Genomic DNA, 17,954 nt, shown 5'->3' on the forward strand with positions numbered 1-17,954 from the left:
GCAGCCAGCGCGCGCACACGCTTCTCCACCCGCAACCCTTCCCCTGCACCTCTCGAACTGTTCGATCAACGCCAAAAAGGAAACCCAAGTAAGGCAGGACAAAGCACTTCACTGATGAGATCAATGGCAAAATAGTAAGTTTATACATACGCCTCTACTGTGTTGAAACCTGCACCTTGCATGTACCTAAAAAAGCACCAGGCTCAAGCTCCACGGCACAGGGAAATGTGCATGTCCCTGAGAGCGCGTGTGGCCTCAGGACAGGCTGGCCCCCGCACGGCAGGACCCGGTCCACTAGATGGGGTTACCGGTGACACAAGCAGTTCACTCCCAGGAGCTATCCATTTCTTTTTCGTTGACGTGAATAAAAAACATTTGGACTATCATTCATATACGTTAAGTCAAAGCTGATATAACTTGCTTCACTTTTACACAATCACATTACTTCACAGTTGGGTTTAAGCCAAATCCTACTTTTCCGCTGATTTCCATCACAAAGTGCCCAACTCGGAGCTGACTCTGGAACGCCCTGATCTGCTAGAGGTATTTTTACAGGCTTAGAACTCTGAAACAGCCCTGACCGGGGTGGCTCGGTTGGCTGGGCATCGCCCCGCAAAGCAAAAGGTCACCAGTTGATTCCCGGTCAGGGCACGTGCCGGGGCTGCAGGTTCGGTCCCCGGGCTGGGCGTGTACAAGAGGCAATGACTGATGCACCTCTCTCACGTCAGTGTTCCTCTCCCTCCGCCTCCCTCCCTTCCCCTCTCCCTACAAATACACTCTCCTGAAGAAACAAACAAACAACTCTGAACCAGGGGTCAGTGCCACTAAACCGCCTTCCGCCACCCACCCTCTCTCCTTCCCTGGCTTCCCTGTCACAGACGGACGGAACGCTCACCACGCAGGGCCGTCAGCGCGCACACGCCTCTCCCAGCCCCTGGCCGAGCCACGCTTCTAAAGTTAGCTCCCGGAGCCTGGGTGCCCACACTCCCCAACCTCCACTGCCCGGCTGCAGCGTGGGGTTTCACCAGCAGGTGCTTCGTCCTAACCCGAGGGTCAGGCGGCCCTCGCTCCCCGCTGCGGACAGGGCTGCGCCTTTCACCGGCCTGACACGCAGGGAAACCGGTCTCACCGCAGGCCAACTGGTACCGACGAGAGCTCAGTCCCTGCGGCATCTCATCAACGCTGCCCTCGCTGAACAGAACGGTTATTCCAGGACCCGCTTGAGGCTTCCAGGGACCCGCTATCATCTGACGAGCATCTACAGGAAACGCTGTATATTCAACATCTCAAGAAAAGCACCATGCAAACACAACGTGCAGAACATGAACACCCCCAGAGCTCAGGCCCCTGCCACCGCCAGGAAGACCAGCACAGACCCAAGCAGACTGGTTTTTCCCCCATGGAAAAAATTATACAAATTCATGACAATGACTCTGAAGAACAAGACTGGAAGACCCGCCCAGAAAGACTGTTCAAAAGAACTTGGTAAAGCAAGTTCTTTTAAGACAGAAAGTCACGCGAACCAGCAAGTGGCCACTGAAAGTGGCCCCCTGACCAAGGACACATGCTGGAAGGGGAAGAACTCAGGAAATTATTTTTCTAGTTTTCAGGCGACAGAGAAAGAGAGAGAGAGAGGGACATCCCGGGATGAAAGCGCAGCTCGAAGCCCCGCACCTGAGGGACCGCCGACCAGGGAACGGACGCCCTGCCGGCACCGGCTCCCCCCAGGACGAAAACCTGAGGCCTGGAGCATCCGTGTGAGTGTTCCGGGGCCCCTCTCCTGGGGCCTTGGGGTCACCGCCGCAGACGCGTGCGTGGGACGGGGGCGTGTGCCCGCTGCCACATGGCTGGCGCACCCAGAGCTGCGGCAGACCCCGGAGCCAGCACCGCTCAGGAGAAACCCGGCGGGCTTCGGGTCAGACCCCTGGCTGGGAGCGGGCCCGTGGGAGGGTACTTTGCATGGGAGCTATAAGGGAAAAAGCAACTCAAGCTGTAGAATTCGGAACCCCCAACGGTATGCAAGTGTTTGTGATGCAGGACACACGCATCCCTCTGGGAAGAAGGCTCCCTGACCCTGAAAAAGGTTAAGGGTCGCAATGCCAAAAAAAAACCCAAAAAAGTCACACTGAGGAGGTCACAGTGATGAAAGCATGAAACAGTGACCGTGAACCGACGTGACGGCACCCCCTTCTCCCTGAGCGGTAAGGCGCCGCCGAAGCGCTCTCCTAAACGGGGCGGAGCCCCACCGGCGCCCTGGAGAGACGTGGCCGGCACTGAGGCGAGAACCCGGGCTCGATGAAGGCAGGCGGGGCTGCGCTCACATCCACGGGACTGCCACCGACGGCTCCGGGATGCGCCGCGCATGTTCTAAAGCCGGAGAAACAGCGAGACTTGAACCGTGACTTTTCAAACTGTCTGCTTCAGCCCGTTTTTCCTTGTCGTGAGGCGTCACGCAGAAGCCCCCCAGCCCACGGCCACACCGGCCGGCGCCGCCCAGAGCGGCTCGTTCTGAAGCCAAAGCCCCAGTTGGGAACCCCCCTCCCCCCGGTGCTCACCACACCCTACGTTCATCCTGCAACGACTCCCTCCTCTACTGCCTGTCGGTCCCGACGATAAGTGGCAGTCCCATGTTGTCCTCCTAAGAGCCACACCCAGACGGCCCACGCCATCGGGGTGGCCCCGCTGTGCACGGGAAGCGGTGCTTCTCCCGCTGGGTGGGACGCGGTGGGTCCCTGGACACCCAGGGGCGTGTGGGGCCACAGGAGAGACGGAGCTGTTTTCCCACGCTGCCAGTCTGACTGGACACTATGTCATTTAACACGGTTTTTAAAACTATTGGAAACAAACATTTGCCTTAATTTTTAAGATTTAAAAACATGAAACCAAAGACCAGCAACCACAGCAACAAAGCATGAGACTTCGGAGCCATTCTGAGCTTGAGATGGGTCACTTATGAATGGGAGTTTCTCAGCAGAGAAGAAATACCAACACAAGGTCCTGTGGGGTCAGAGGGAGAAGCAACCTAAAAAAATTAAAAAACAAACCCCTAGACCACATGGCCTGAAGGATCGAAACACAACAGGGTGACTCGCACGAGCACCTCCCTCCCAAGTCCGGCCGCACGGGCGCCACACACAAACCCGCTCGCTTGGCCTGCTCAGCAGCCCCAGGAGGAGGGCGGTGTACCCGCGCACGGGCGACAGGGCGGAAGCAGAGACTTGCCCAGACTGACACGGCTCCAAGGGGCGATGCGGGGATTCCAACTCGGCTGGCCGGCCCCGGGCCCGCCCTCTCCGTCACCCCCACGCCGGCCGGCAGGCAGCAGTGGCCTCAGTCCCCAAGTCCTCTCGCAGGAAGCTGTACTCCTATCAGCACGGGCCTCGAGGCCCCTTCAAAACTTTACAGAGACTTATGACCTTTACTTAGAATGAGTAGAACTACCACAATACACAGGACACTCTGAAGAAACAGAGAAAAGCCAGCATTGTAACTTAGTAAATTGATTGCCAATGTTTTACTATCAATACATAGGAAGAACCCACAAATGGACTTCCATTTTCTTGGAAAACTTACATGCAGAGCACTTTTTTGTATTACACTGTAGAGCATTTAACTTTTCATTGCAACTGTTTTCCTGAGAACTTGGTGACTTTCACAACCTGGGAACAACTGCTGTTGATGTTAACAGTGGACACTGGCCACGTTTCAGGGACGGTTCCGGAAGCATGGAAACAACGCACTAGAACCCCCTACAACGTAACCGCTGAGGCACCGAGAGGCCCGGTGAACGTGTGCGGTCAGCCCCCTCCCGCTGAGCCCCGCCCCCGCATGCAGCCGGCGAGGGCAGCCGGCGCTCACCTGGATGACCTTGTAGAAGTAGGCGTACTGCCGGGCCGTGTTCTTGTACTGGCTGAAGACGTCGTGCACAGCCTGTGTGGACTGCAGGGACCGGACCTCCTCCTCCTCGAAGTACAGCGGGGTGTCGTACTCGCTGGGGAGCGTCTGGATGTAGGGCTGCCAGAAGGAGCCGGGGTCGGCCCGCTCGCACAGCAGGTGGAAGGCCAGTGTGATGTTCCCCATGGCCTGGAGGATGCGGTCCTGAGAGTACAGGGGCCCTGGAGCAACCCACAGGTTAACAGCGTGAGTCCCCGACTTCTTCAGAAGGTGCCCATCTCTGCTGCTCAAGTCCCGGCAATAAGGAAGCAGGACTAGAACACTTAATGGGGCACGCATCTTCCTCCCGATATTCGTCCACTACTGTGTGGGGTTGTGATAAGTGTGTAAAACAGCTAATGTAGGTTGGGGGGAAGTTCACTAGTTGGAAAAACAACCAAATAGGGTCCTTAGCGCCACAAAATGAAATTCTATATGTTTCTATCACTTCCAGTCTGCTATGAACAGTCAGAAATTATTCTCACCCAAAACTGAATTTTTAGCGGATTCAACAGTCATCAGTAATTTACGCGGAACCCATAAAAACAGTTCTTCTGCCTGGAAGGAAAAGAACAGAACACAGGAGAATCGTGAGAACGCAACGCACTCCAGCCCCCAGCCCGGCCGCGTCTCCGGTCGGACAGCCCGCCACCACGGAGACAGCCGAGGGCGGCACGGCGGCGGCGCCGCGCTCCTGCTCCCTGGTGCACCGCACGTGTGAGCGCTCACGCTGTCACTGGGTGAGGGGGGCCCGCTCTGAAACTCCGCCTCCAGCAGGAAAACTACCTGGTAGACTGGGAAGACAACCAAAAAGAGACTTTTTACTTTAATATAAAGTAAGTGTAACAGCTTGGGGCAAAGCACAGAGATATTTACTTCATCCTCTGCCATACTTATATTTTTAAGTGCTAACAACAGAACAAAATCCCCCGCCAGCAAAGCCTCCGTCCGTGTGAGCTGCTCCCAGCGCTGAGTGCCTGGGGCTGGAGCGACGGTCCCCCTGAACACTCCTGTCTCCGGAACACAACGGCCACCAGCAAGGGCGACGGTCCCCCTGAACACTCCTGTCTCCGGAACACAACGGCCACCAGCCAGGGCCCGAGCCCGCAGGGCAGAGCTGGGTTTGCTCGTTCCCCCCCAGATGTGCCCGCCCCCGCCCGCCCACACCCAACGCCCAGCCCACCAGCGGGCCCCAGTGCTCTGCCTGCAGCCCCCGGGGCCCACACCCCTCTCTACGGTTAGGTCTCAGGACCCCACGCGGCACGCTCCCCGGTCTCCTGACACAGGCCCAGCACTGTGACCTGACACGCCCGCAGTCAGGCTCCCACGGGGCCGTGATCCCGGTGAGGGACCGCGGAGGCAGGAGAGGCCGGCCGCCCCTGCCCCCGGGCCACAGGGCCCAGAACAGGCCCAAGCCTCTGGCTCCATGACCTGTGTCCGCTACACGACACAACCCAGACACACTCAGACGCCTCCCCCAAGACCAGCAGCCTCTGAACTCACCTTGATATCTCTTGTCGCTCTCAAACCGAAGCCCTCTTCCTTGAAATCGGCCATTTCAAAGCCCTCCACCGAAGCTCCGTTTTCCGAGGCCCATTTCATCAGATCAGGAAAGTAATCTTCTCTTTTTCCATCAAAAGTAACAGACAGACCTGTATCAATCCATGTTTTACAAAACAAGAACTACTTTTAGGACATGTATGATTCACGCTACGCTCAGAAAATAAAAGGACAGTAACTAACCAAAGAAATGGTAGTAACACTCTGATCTTGAAAAAAGCCAGGCTAATCGCCAGAGAGTTACAGTGACAGGAAGGGCCAACTGAAATCCGAAACTCCTGTGGGTCACAGAGAAACACTCTGGACCCCAGGGAACAGGACCTCGGGCGGCCGAGGCAGTCTGCTGGGAAGGAGGGAACCCCGCTAACCGCTGCAGGCCGACAGAGCGGCGCCCCGAGAGCCCACGGGCCGTCTCTCGCAGGCACGTTCGCCGTAACGAGCCTCCCACGAGGAGAAAAGCCAGCAGCTCACACACGCACAAGGCGCCGCGTGTGCGGATGAGCCCGATCCTGGGAGCACAAGGCCGGAGGGCTCTGCCCCGGAGTCCTGGGGAGCAGCAACCTCCACGAGCCAGATCTACAGTGTCAGTACAAAATGTGACAGTTTTTAAACACCCAGCAGAATGATACCCGTATTCAATTTTAAAAATACCGATCACTCTCACATGTGTTCGTGGGGTTACACATGAAGTAGAAAACATTCACAATAAATACCACGCCCCCGCCAGGGGGGGAGGGAAGGGGCTGGGATGGAGGCCTGGGGCTTCGGCTAGCTCTACGTGTAACAGTTATTTCTTAAAAACGAACACAAAGTAAAATAACCAAGGAAGGGAAAGAAAGGGAATCAGACCAGTAGGGGAAAAGAAGAGAAAGAGAACTTCAACAGGTAAGGGTTTGACATGCATTCAATTTGGGCGGTAGGCTCTTAGGTGGTGGTGTATTACTTTCTGGAATTTTCAGCTTGAAATATTTTTCAGAAAGATGAAAAGCCATGCACTGGAGAAATCACTATTTCTTTGATGAAACGAGGGAGGAGAATAGGAACTCAACCCAAGGAGCTGGGCGTGGAGGCCAGTCCAAGCGCTGGCGGCCACGTCACCAGCCCGTAATAAAAGGCCCACGCGTGCAGCAAGCGGCCTGGCGCGGCGGCGTACCGGGCCAGACGGGCAGATCCCTGCTCGGTGAGGAACACCGACCTCGTCAGGGACCACCGAAGACCTCCCGAGAATGAGTGAGCCCTCCTACGTCTGGCGTCGGCTGCAGCGAACAGTCTCTATTCAAGGGACGTGCGGGACACACAGGGCTTCTCGGCCACCTTTCCGGCGAGCCGGGACCAGCGCGGACTACGCCGGGTGGGGTGAGCGCCCTACTGAGGGCCCATCTCCATGTGGGTCTGAGGCCCTCTAGCCCGAGGCCGCGCGTGTGTAGGTGTGCTTGAGGGAGCAATGAAGCCACTGCCTCAGACGGCAAGGAAACAGACCCTCTTCTGGCTCACTTTTAAGACAACAAACACACAAGGAGCCCAGAGGGTTCTTCTCGTCCTTTAGACGCAGGCTCCTTGTCACGCTCCCCCTCTGCTCCCGCGTGGCCCTGAATACCGATCTCCCCTTCCGTGCCCTACAGGAGGGAACCCTCAGGAGGGCTGAATGGGCTTTTTCAGCCGACACTTGGCCCCACCACTAGCCTGGCCAAGAGTGAAGCCAGTGTCTCCGGGATACACCCGTAAAAGCACAGCTTGGGACATACACCCACATCTCTTATTTAATCAAAATATGATGGAGTTCGTCATCAATCTCGGTGGACACTAACCAATCAGTGTACACTTGTGTGCTGGCCACACACAGCGTTACGGACAGACCTCAAACCCTGAAAGAAGCACGGCACATCCAAACGTGCATTTCACAAAATAAAGGTGCATGGACGTTGTATCACTTTAGCCCCCAGAAACCACCATGTTCCCCCCAGAGCAGGCAACGGCATCTCAGAGAGGAGCCCCGCCCCTCCCAGTCCAGCGGCCCCTCCGACGACCGCGACCTTGCAGAGAACGCAAGTGGCGGAGACCTGACTGCTCCCCACGCCTCCTGACTCAGGCCGATTCTCTCCCCGGGTTTGTTAGAGAGCGGTTACCGCCCCAGCAAACGTACCTTTCTGTTTCTTCCGTATTTTCTCCACGAGAGACCGGATCTGCATGTATTCTTCCCACTCCTTCCCCGGGCCAGGGGCAGGGCTGCTGCATTCTGCAACATAAAGACCACGGGCTCAGACGCTCCCTTCACCTTAACCTGTGCTCTGGAGGAGAAAGGGGCCGGGCCGTTGGGGCTGGTTTACTTTTAAAGGACAGAGACACCGCAGCCAGAGGACAAACACGAGAAGCATGAAGGAGGTGTCCTCGTCGAGCGCACCCACCCTCCGACGCCACTCAAGTGCCGCCCACCAACTGCGGCCCCGGGACTCAAGTGCGCGCGCCTGGCTGACATCCGCCTCATTCCTGCCGCTGACACGCTGCCCTCCGAGTCTCACTGTGCACGGGGAGACCTAAGAAGCCACGCCACAGTGCACACCGCGGCTCGGAAAACCGTCCTGGGTGGTGGGAGAGGCTAATACCCAAAGTCCCCGTTTCTCTCTAGGTGAGCCCTGTGACGACGGCCCCCTGGGGGAACCGTTCACCTGGACACAAGGACTCTCAGCCCACAAACGCTCCACACGCGTGTGCGAGGCATTACACTTGGCACTCTGGGGAGTCTCTGCCAGAGAAGGCACCGTCAGCACTAAGGAGGAGCTGAGATTCTGCTGCCGAACCAGAACTGAAGGAACCAACAGCCGGGACCGGGCCGGTGTCTTAGAAGGCTGTGCGCCGGGCACCCAGCCGACCTGCCAGCAGCGCCTTCCTTTTCCAATCAGCTCAGGGAGCCCTTCCCACACTCCTGCTGGCCCTCTCGGCCCCTCGTCCTGCGAGGAAAGGAGCACCTGTGGCGAGTGAGGAGCAGCAGCCAGCTGTGTGCCCACGCACGACCATGAAGGCTGACCAGTCTCCCTCACCTTCCCACCGACAAGTGCTGTCCGAGGCCCTGGAACACCACACGGGGCCCGCCCTCGAGCTGCCCCAGGCCAGCGTGGGAGACGGGTGGGGGCGGTCAGCGCTGTGGCGCTCCGTGGAGGGCCCGCACTGTCCTGGGGTGGGGGAGGGGGGGAGATGGCCTTGGAGGTGCCCGGGGAAGGGCCCGGCCCTCACTCGGTGGCTGCCTGCTTGTCAGGGAGAAAGCTGAATGTTTATTTGCGGTTCAGCCTGTCACTTAATCCCCACGTGAGAGGCAAGCACACGAGACAAGTGCAGTGAGGTGACCGAGTGACCACGGCTGAATTTGAAGCACACACAGCACCAATTTAAAGTCCCCACTCTAAAAGAAGTTACCAATTTATACGAACTTACTGAGGCAAGGTACTTAACTCCCTCGAACCAAGAGCTCGTGACTTCGGCACGTGAGAACTGGAAAAACCGTCACCGAATCACCGAGCGTGAAAGCAAGCCGCCCCGGGAAAGGCCCCGCTCCCACTCCGAGGGCCACTCTCTGAGCGGACGCCGCGCGTGCCGTGGGCGCGAGCGGCCATCGTGCGCCTTCACCTGCCCCGGCTCGCACGGTCCTCCTCGGGCCCCAAGGCGGCCTTTACTGAATGAGACGGCCACAGGAACCCTAGGGCTGAGTGACTGGCCCGAGGCCACACTGCTGCACAGCGAGCCCGCCTCTGCCCGCCTCTGCCCACCGCTGCCCAGAGCAGCCCACGGCCCGGGAGCCCGCGCTACGGGAGCTGCTCGGCCAGAGCCGCACCGGGCCCCGGCAGGTCCTCGGCACCCACGGGCAGTCGCACGGCGCTACTGGCAGCAGCGCCCCACCGGGCGGGCAGGGGGACGGCAACGCCCCCCCCCCCCCCCCCCCCCCCGCACAGCCCTGCAGGGGCGGGGCACAGACGCGCGCGCCCCGCGGGAGGGCAGGAAGACCAGCGGCACACTTACTCTGCAGGAGCTCGCTCGTCAGGTTCAAGGTTTCCTTCGGCGACACGCTTGCTGTAGCACCGGTTCCTGATTTCTGTGTTTTCACTCGACTCTTCTTACCCATTTTCTGACTGCAACGAAGAGGAAAAAAGACAGAGAGAAAACATTACATTTCCAAGGAAAAAAGGCAAGAAATAAAATGTGGCACCACAGTAGCTAAGCCTTAAGATGCTAGGAATTTATCTTCCACGGGCCATATCCTGAAGTTTCCTTCCAGAAGAAAAATATAATAAAGCATAATAAATACTAGTACTCGGAGGTTCTCAAATGAAAAAAAAAAAGCCTATTTTGGAGTCTCTGGAAGAAAAGTGCAGTCCTTTTTCCCTACAAAAACTGTAGCGGAAGGAAATTTTACTCCAGAATTGTTCTCAAATTACACGGATTTCATTCTGTATGCTGACGTGTCTACCTCACGACACTGCAGCGCTAACGGTCACGCACACATACACGAACCACGAGTCATCATCCGGGCACGGAAACGCACACGCCCACGGCCTCTCGCGGAGAGGCTCGTCTGCCCCCCGCTCCCTCCCCCCGTGCTCCCCAGGACACGCAGAGGGCCTGGCTTGGGGCTCTGACCACGGACGGGAACGAGGTCCTGCATGACCTGTCCTGCGAGGAACGCCAGGCTGCTCCCTGGGCAGGTGAGTTTTCGGTCTGTCGGAAAGCTACGAAGCAGGACCACGTCCATTCCCAACAGCCGCTCGTGACCAGGCGCACAGGCGTCCGCGTGGGGCTCTGTGCTGGTCGGGCACGTCCCGCCCACGGCCTCCCTGGGTCCCCGACACACCTGCAGAGGCCAGTGGTAACGACAGCTGCGTCCGGGCCTCACGCTCAGCTGTCGCTCAGCCAAGCCCCAAGCAGGGGACCCACGGTGTCCAGCCTGAAACCCCGCAGCCTTCTGTTCGGCACACGGGCAGGCTCGAAGCCCAGGTGCACCGGCCTGAGCAGGCTCCGAGGCTCCAGGCGCAGGGGCCGCGCCGGCTGGTGCAGGAGACCACCAAACAAGGGAAGGCCGAGCGCGCCTTTAGGGGGGAGGGGCAGGGAAGCAAGTGAGGCTCGCAGCAGAGCCCTCTTCAAATACCTGGGGAAGTAACACGACAGAGGCGCAAGGAAGAGAGCACGCTGGAGAGGGAAAACTGTGTGTTAGGAACAAGTGTGAGACGGTGTTCGAGTCCAGCAGAAAGGTTCCCTAAATTCAGCCGCCGTCATTAGCTAACACAGACGGCCCCAACACCACGGATCTGAATTAGCTACCTACCCCTTCCTTTAGAATTCCAAAATTTGTTCCAGACGATGAATAATTTTTATTGTGATTTCAGCTGAATCTGGAGCCAGAGTCCAAGTTCCAACGAACGAAACAGCTGAGTAGGTATTGTGAACGCTCTCAATGCTCAGTGGAAAAACTACTATCGGACGTTCGTAAGTTTCACATTTATCTTCAATATTTGTTCCAAAGACTTACATGAGAAAAATACGAAGGTGTGCTGAATTAAACGCCTGCACACGCGCCCACACACACATGCACTCGAGTCAAATCCCAAACACCAGCCTGAGATGCAACGCTAAATGAAAGCTGTTTCCCCCAAGTCTAGGTGGAAATCAGGTATAAGTTACAAATTCTTACTGAATTATCTGGAGAGAAACAAAGCACGGGGTAAAAAATGGATTTAAACAACGCTTGAGAAAAAGGAAACAGGCAGAACACCATCACAGACCGAGCCAGCAGGCCAACGGCCCCGCGCACGAGCGCAGTGGGCGGCGCCGGTCAGAGGAAGGCGCGTCTACCCAAAGGGCATGTGCGGGAGTTTCCCGAGCGTCTACTTGTCTTCAATGTCAAGTTGGTTTAAAAACCTACCGAGTCCTCAAAATGTGGCTCTTTAAAAGAAAATCTATTCAGCAAGCCCATCAACAACCTCTCTACTTAAGAGATAGAAGACCTCTGGAAGACAGTAACAATAAATGCGCGCTCAATTATTACTTAAACCACTCGTGTGCAAGGGGCATCTGGAATCAACAACCACTTCTGACCAGCCGAACGGTTCTTTCACACCTCATCCGCGCAGGGGAAGAACGGGTCAGGAGGTAGGAGATTAAGTGCGTTCAGGGACCTTGGCTGATGGCGGGGGTGGCAGTGAGGGGGGGGTGCTGGGTGCTTAACCCATTGTTACAAAGTGTAGCTCACACACACTGAAAAGGCAGGGATGGAATTCAGCTGCATGAGGCGTTTTGGTTTTCCCCAAAAATTCTAAATGGAAAGGGCGTACATTTGTATTTTTCCTCAGTTGCTTTCGATGAGATGCAACTTGAATAAACATTTTTGATTACACGTATTTGGCAATTTATCCAGGAAACCTTAGCTCAAATCCAGCTTCTGTTTTCCAATGCGCCCGACTTCACAGCTGGATGGACTGAAGGACAGAATGGCCTGGGGCTGCCACCCACCTCGGGCACCCAGCCGTAACTTGGACTTGAGGGGAGTGTGCGAGCCGGCCTCTTCTTTGTGTAGGAAGAGAAGAATCTCACTAAATACTTTGCAGGCCATTAGGATCAGATTACTGCGTTCTGAGTAAAAGGCACGAATTACAGGATGGTGGTTTAGGAAAACGAAAGCACTCCCAGACTGAAAAGGAACTGTGTGGTGCCTTCTCTCTCCTACCGGCACTGATGAGGTACATACAGTCTTCACATGCACACGGTGCCACGTGCACCGAAGCCAGTGTGTGTCGGAAATGTGCCCTCACTGTGCACGTGGCAGGGACTGGCGGTAGGGTAAGGCCACGCTGACTTACACCAGTTTACGCGGTTACCTGGCGCCCGCCATTCCCACCTCTGCCAAAGAGGCCCAGACGCGCCACGGCTCGAACGTGCCCAGGAGTCGAGGCGCACAGGCGCACAGGCAAGCGGAATTAGTGTCAGCTCAGGAGCTGCTTGACTACAAAGATGAATGCAGACCTATCAGCTGCATGGGAGTATCATTTAAATCTTCACACAGAACATTTCGGGCTGTCCTACAGAGAGCGATAGACATACACACACCCGAAATCCAGGTTTAAAAAAAAGACAGATGTTTCTTGCCTTCCACAATATTTTGCTATTTTTCTACTAATTTACACAATTTTAGAAATGCTTAAACCATTTCTGACTGACTTTTCGATACATAATAGTTTTAGTTTTAAACTTCAGTTGAATTAATTTGTAAATACACTTAAATGGCCCTCACTGGTGTAGCTCAGTGGATTGGGCATCATCCTATGAACGGAGCATTCACAGGTTCGATTCCCAGTCAGGGACCCCCACTGGGGGCATGTGAGAGGCAGCCAATCAATGTTTACCTCTAGCACATCGATGTTTCTTTCTCTCCTCTCTCCCTCACTTCCCCACTCTCTAAAAAATAAAATCTTTTTTTTTAAAGAGGATTCTATTTTATTTTTTTAAGATTTTATTTATTTATTTTTAGAGAGGGAAAGGAGGGAGATAGAAAGAAACATCAATGTGCGGTTGCTGGGGGTCATGGCCTGCAACCCAGGCGTGTACCCTGACTGGGAATGGAACCTGCGACACTAGAGGATTCTATTTTAAAAAAACTTTTCGTAAAGCAAGGAATCATTGGTATCATGAGCAATCATGTCCTGTTACATCTTCCTAATGAAAAGAGGAAACTGTTCAGTGTGAAGGAACAGCTGTAATCTGTTGGAAACCACCCCGAAACCTCCACATCCTCCGTGGGGTCTAGAACGGCGGGCTTTCAGGTTCGGAAGGGACCTTTGGAGTCACCCGTGTTAACCACAGACTCCGCAAATGTTTAAGATAACTGCACCCCACGTGGCGGAGCAGTGACGGCTCTCCACGTGCTTCGTTGTCCACCGTCAAACTCCAGCACGAAACCTTCGGAGAGGCAGGGGTGAGCCCGCCACCCCTAACAGGGGCACCGCCTGCGGTTCAAGTGGCAGAGGGGGGCGGGACCCCAGGTTCGGAGGGCGCCTGCTCCTCGTTCTGGAAAGTTCACTGTCCTCCTCAACTTCCCAATTCTGCCTTTAAAAAGAAACCACCCTTCAAATTTCCGAAGACAGCTCTCTGCACCCTCCACAGCCTTCGCCTCTCCAGACTGAACATGCTTTCGGGACGTGCTTCCAGAAGTGGACAGAGCCACTCAGAAAAACCCCTTCACTGAAGCGCAGTGTCTTGCAGTCAACACAACCTTTCAGACGTGCTCCCAGGGGGACACGGTGCAGTGGGCAAACTGCAGCTACCACGTGGGTGCCCATGACGTGGGGCAATACTAAAGCATCACAGTCAACGGAGGAAAAGCTTATTAGTCATTAGTAACTATGTTACGGCACAAGCAACTTTAATGACTCCTTTTCAACACTAATCCCACTTTCTCTTACCTGCGCTTCACAGAAAGCTGCTACTGACGTGAAGTCATGCTTGCTTACTGAGACTGAAACCTGAAAACCACTCAGTCACATGATTTTTCAGACCCTGCCCTGCTCTAATGAGTTGTATCCTGACCCTGCCCTGCTCTAATGAGTTGTATCCTAAGAGAAGGCGGGAAGTGAAACGCAGGACCTTACATAGGTAATACGCCTAAAACGCTGCATATTTACGAACAGTCCTTTGGAGACACCTGATGGTCTCCATGCTCTAGACAATTCTTCAGTTCTTCAAAAAACAAAAAATCAGTGAAAGCATTTCTTACTGCTCGGCCCCTCCGCCCTCAGCTCCCTCTGCATCCCTGTTACCGGGCCTGAGCCTGTAAAATTGTACTTTAGTTTGGTAAACAGGATGCCTCAGATCTCTTGCAGAACTTGAACTTCAGAGTAGACTTGTCTTCCACTGTCAGCCAAGAGTGTTTAAGACTTAGCTTGATTATTAATTAACTTTCTTTCTTGAATAAGAATTTCAAAATCTTAACTTTGACATTTGCATTTTATAATCATTTGGTATCATTTTTCTTCCAATCAAATATCTCATTTGAAAATTGTCAACACCTGTGTTTGTACCTCTCGTTTTACAATCTGTTTATTTACAAAACCTGGAGGAAACGCCCCACCTGGAAATCTGCCTACCCAGCTAATCTCCGGAGTGAGTTACTGAGTGAGGTTTACGACAAAAACCAGGACCTCTAATCTTGCCGATTGTGCTAATTAAACTTTTCTCCTTAAGCCTACTAAGTAACTTAAAACAGAAAAGTCTCAATTCCTTTGTAATAGAAAATTATATTGTGTGTGTTAATATTTTGTTAGAAAGTTATTTTTACTTTGAGAATAAACATAGAAATTAACTATACTTACAAATCAAAATAATTAACATCTCTGATTTTATAAATAGGAAAATATGAGATGGTATAAAGAAATCTAATGTACAAAAGTCAATTTTGCCAGGTAAGATACACCTGAAAATGCAACAAAAGTGAACACTGAGAAAACGTAAGAGCAAGGAATCCTTAGTCTCATTCTCTCTCTCAACTGGCTGCACAGGACTCAGAGTGAGCAGATATCCACGGTGAGCACTTCTACAACAATGGCGAGAAAAAAAGGATGCACAGCAAAAAATAACGGGCCACCAGCAACTTCCAAAACAACAGAATACAGATACAGTCACTGTTCTTTACAAGTGTTTAGTGCCACTGGAACAAGTGACTGCTAGGCCTCCGCAGGGGAACGAACTCCCGGCTCCAGCCCCAGGATCTAGGTGCTAGGAGGAAGCACACTTGAAACTCCCTCCCCACCCCCAACCGCAGCGACAGTGCACAGCAGCCACCAACAGACAAACCAGTTTCTGAAGATAAAAACCCTCCCGGTGAAAGATACTCATCAGAGTACACAAAAATGACACTATTAGTAGTTACATTTTTAAATGCTACTTCAGATTAGTGATTTAAAAAAAGACATTAATTCAAATATTTCAAGGGACTTAAAATGCCTCAAACTATATTGGTATCTAGTTTTAAAAAAAAAATGCAACCCTGAGCTAGGAGATAAGATATTTGCTCATCCTTCCACTAACATTCCCCGCGGCACAAACTGTGTCCCTGGTTTTCAGTAAACTCAGTGGGCACCGGCGGGCATGCCTGCTGTGCTAAGGTCACTCCTTTCCTAGCTGTCACCTCCCTTGTCGTTCTCCTCTAGGTACTGAGGAGGCCATTGTGAAAACAAAGACGGTTGAGCTTCAGAATGGAAAAATATTTGCATACTCCCTCCGCAGTTTTCTCCCTCTCCAGCAGCCTCCAGAGCAAAGGTTTAATCGTCACTGAAAATGGGGCCTCCGTGTGCCCCACAGGAAGAGAAGCTCCTGGGGAGCTCCCTCCTCCCGAGCCAAAGGGGCAGAGCCGACCTGGCGCGCTCCCTTCCACCGGGATCGCCAAGAGGCGTCAGCGTGCGGGAGAGACGAGAAGCAGCAACCATTTCAGCAACGCGTCTGGACTGGGGTTTCGTTTCAGATGGGAACTTACAGTTCTGAGTGCAGAGGGAAAGCAGAGCGCACGGGCAGGGGTGGCAGAAGGCTGAGATGGAGGAAGTCTGGGGTCTCGATAAAGGGGCTGTTCTGGAGCCGTTGGAGAAGCCAGCTTTGCAAAGTACTTTCTTGGGACGGAGAAAAACTGCTCCTTACAGGGCTGGACCTTGACCAAAACATCAATCACAGCAGCCCCAGGGACTAATTAGGTAAGGCAGGGCTTGTGCACGGTGGCCTGCAGAGACAGACACGCGGCTCAAGCAAGTCATGCCAAATAATATTAACCGCAGCGAGGAAGGCTGCTTTTGTTTTGCTATATTCTTGAGTTTAAATGCCTTCACTTAGAATAGTAAGGCAAACCTCTCCAAGATTACCGGTTAGTTCAGTTTTGAAGGACCAGTCGGTCATTTTTGAGGAGAAAAAAAATGGGGGAAGAAATAGTATCATTTACATGATAAAATTCACACGTGCCCGTGTCCGGTTCTGAGCTCCGACAAATGCACAGGGCTGTGTAATCCCCACCGCAGCCCAGCTACCGAGGTGCTTCCAGGCAAAAGTAACCTGTCAACACAGTTTTAAAGCATTTCTGCTTTTGAGGCATCACCGCCCTCACTTGGAAAAAGCAAAAACAGTATCTTTCAAGGGATCCTAAACGTGTCAACAACACACGGTGCGGGAGAGGCCCCCGCAGCCAGTGTGGCCGGACACACGACACGAACCGTCTCCTCTTCCCGGACTAGACACGGGGAGCCAGAACTGCGTCGCCAGGCCGGAGCCACGAGGAGGAAGAGTTTTCAATGCCGGAGTGACAAACTCCAAAGCACTGAATTCTTCTCCCTAGTAGGGCTCGAAGCGTGTGGAAGAGAGCCAGGGCGCGTGGGAAGAAAGATGACCTATTTCCAACGACTGTTTTTGTAACTGGAATGCGAGTGAGAGAAGCGCAGCCTGGTCCCCGGGCACCCGGCGGGCACCAGAGGTTTGGAGACAGAGAGGAACATAAGAGCCACACCGCCTTCACCAACCAACGGGGTGACGACGGGAAGGAAGGAAGCGAGCGCGCGAGCCGGCCGCACGCAGAACGGGGCGGGCCAGCGCGACGGAGAGGGGCCTGCGCCCCACCCGGCGGGTGAAGACGGGCCGGGCGCTCCCTGCACCTGCCACCACCTCCGGGGCGGGCGGAGGGGGGTCAGGAGCGTCAGACGCCAGGAAGGGACGGGGGAGCGGGGAGACAGCGAGTGCGCCCCGGGATGGCCGGAGGGCAAAGGCCAAGCGGCGCCCTCCAACCCCGCGGGGACCCCCGCGCCCAGCCCACCCCTCCAGGTGCCAGGACGCACACCGCCCCCGCACCCCGAGCCAACTGCGGCCGGCGGAGCCGGGCCCGGACTCGGCCGAGAGACGCCGGCCGGGTGGTAGGCGGCCTCGCAGCACTCGGGGGCGAAGGCACAGTTCTGCCCTCCGGAAGGTTCGTGCGGAGGGGTCGCCGCCGGCACTCACCTGCCCTCTTACCCCTCCGCGCAGCGGCACTGGTGCCACACTCCGGCCCAGACCCACCGTCCGCCTCAACCAAGCCCCAGGCGGCGGCGGCGGCGGTAGCGGCCGGACGGGAGGGGCGGGTCGGCGGCCTGAGACGGCCCCGCCGCCGCGGCCCAACCCGGATCCGCCCGCCCCCAGGTCCCGCCCCGGGTTGCTGCCGCCACCGCCCATTGGCCCGTGGCTGAACGCATGGGCGCGGTCCCGCCCCACCGCCCCCCTACCGTTTCGCTCAGGTTTCTCCCTAGCCATTGGGCCTACCGGCTCCCAGGACCTAAACGGCCGGCTCGGCCCCTGCCAGCTCCGAAGCCACAATTGGCGGAACTGTGGCACGCCCGGGCGCTGATTGGAAGAAACCTCCCCAGGGCCCGCCTCTCGCGTCCAAGTTCCGTTAGCACGTTCGGTTGCTTCGAAGTTGCCTT

The 17,954-nt window shown here is 55.1% G+C and overlaps 1 protein-coding gene across 4 annotated transcripts in view; it reads right to left on the reverse strand.

The window, feature by feature from the left end:
• SETD3 (SET domain containing 3, actin histidine methyltransferase) overlaps positions 1–17,662 on the reverse strand; it is a 54,803-nt gene extending 37,141 nt beyond the window's left edge. Inside the window, exons 1-6 of one of the 4 annotated variants that reach the window (XM_028506315.2) lie at positions 17,509–17,662; positions 9,505–9,614; positions 7,637–7,729; positions 5,437–5,585; positions 4,419–4,491; positions 3,859–4,115 (exon numbers count right to left, since the gene is read on the reverse strand). In XM_028506315.2, coding sequence (XP_028362116.1) covers positions 3,859–4,115; positions 4,419–4,491; positions 5,437–5,585; positions 7,637–7,729; positions 9,505–9,607 — 675 coding nt within the window. In that variant the 5' untranslated portion in view covers positions 9,608–9,614; positions 17,509–17,662. Of the gene's footprint in view, positions 1–3,858; positions 4,116–4,418; positions 4,492–5,436; positions 5,586–7,636; positions 7,730–9,504; positions 9,618–17,496 lie in introns of all 4 variants that reach the window. The other 3 variants (XM_036013866.1, XM_036013874.1, XM_036013880.1) reach the window with 3 other exon arrangements.
• Positions 17,663–17,954: the final 292 nt, after the last annotated feature.

This window comes from Phyllostomus discolor, chromosome 1 (genome assembly GCF_004126475.2).
Source record: "Phyllostomus discolor isolate MPI-MPIP mPhyDis1 chromosome 1, mPhyDis1.pri.v3, whole genome shotgun sequence".
In the NCBI taxonomy this organism is placed as follows: Eukaryota; Metazoa; Chordata; class Mammalia; order Chiroptera; family Phyllostomidae; genus Phyllostomus; species Phyllostomus discolor.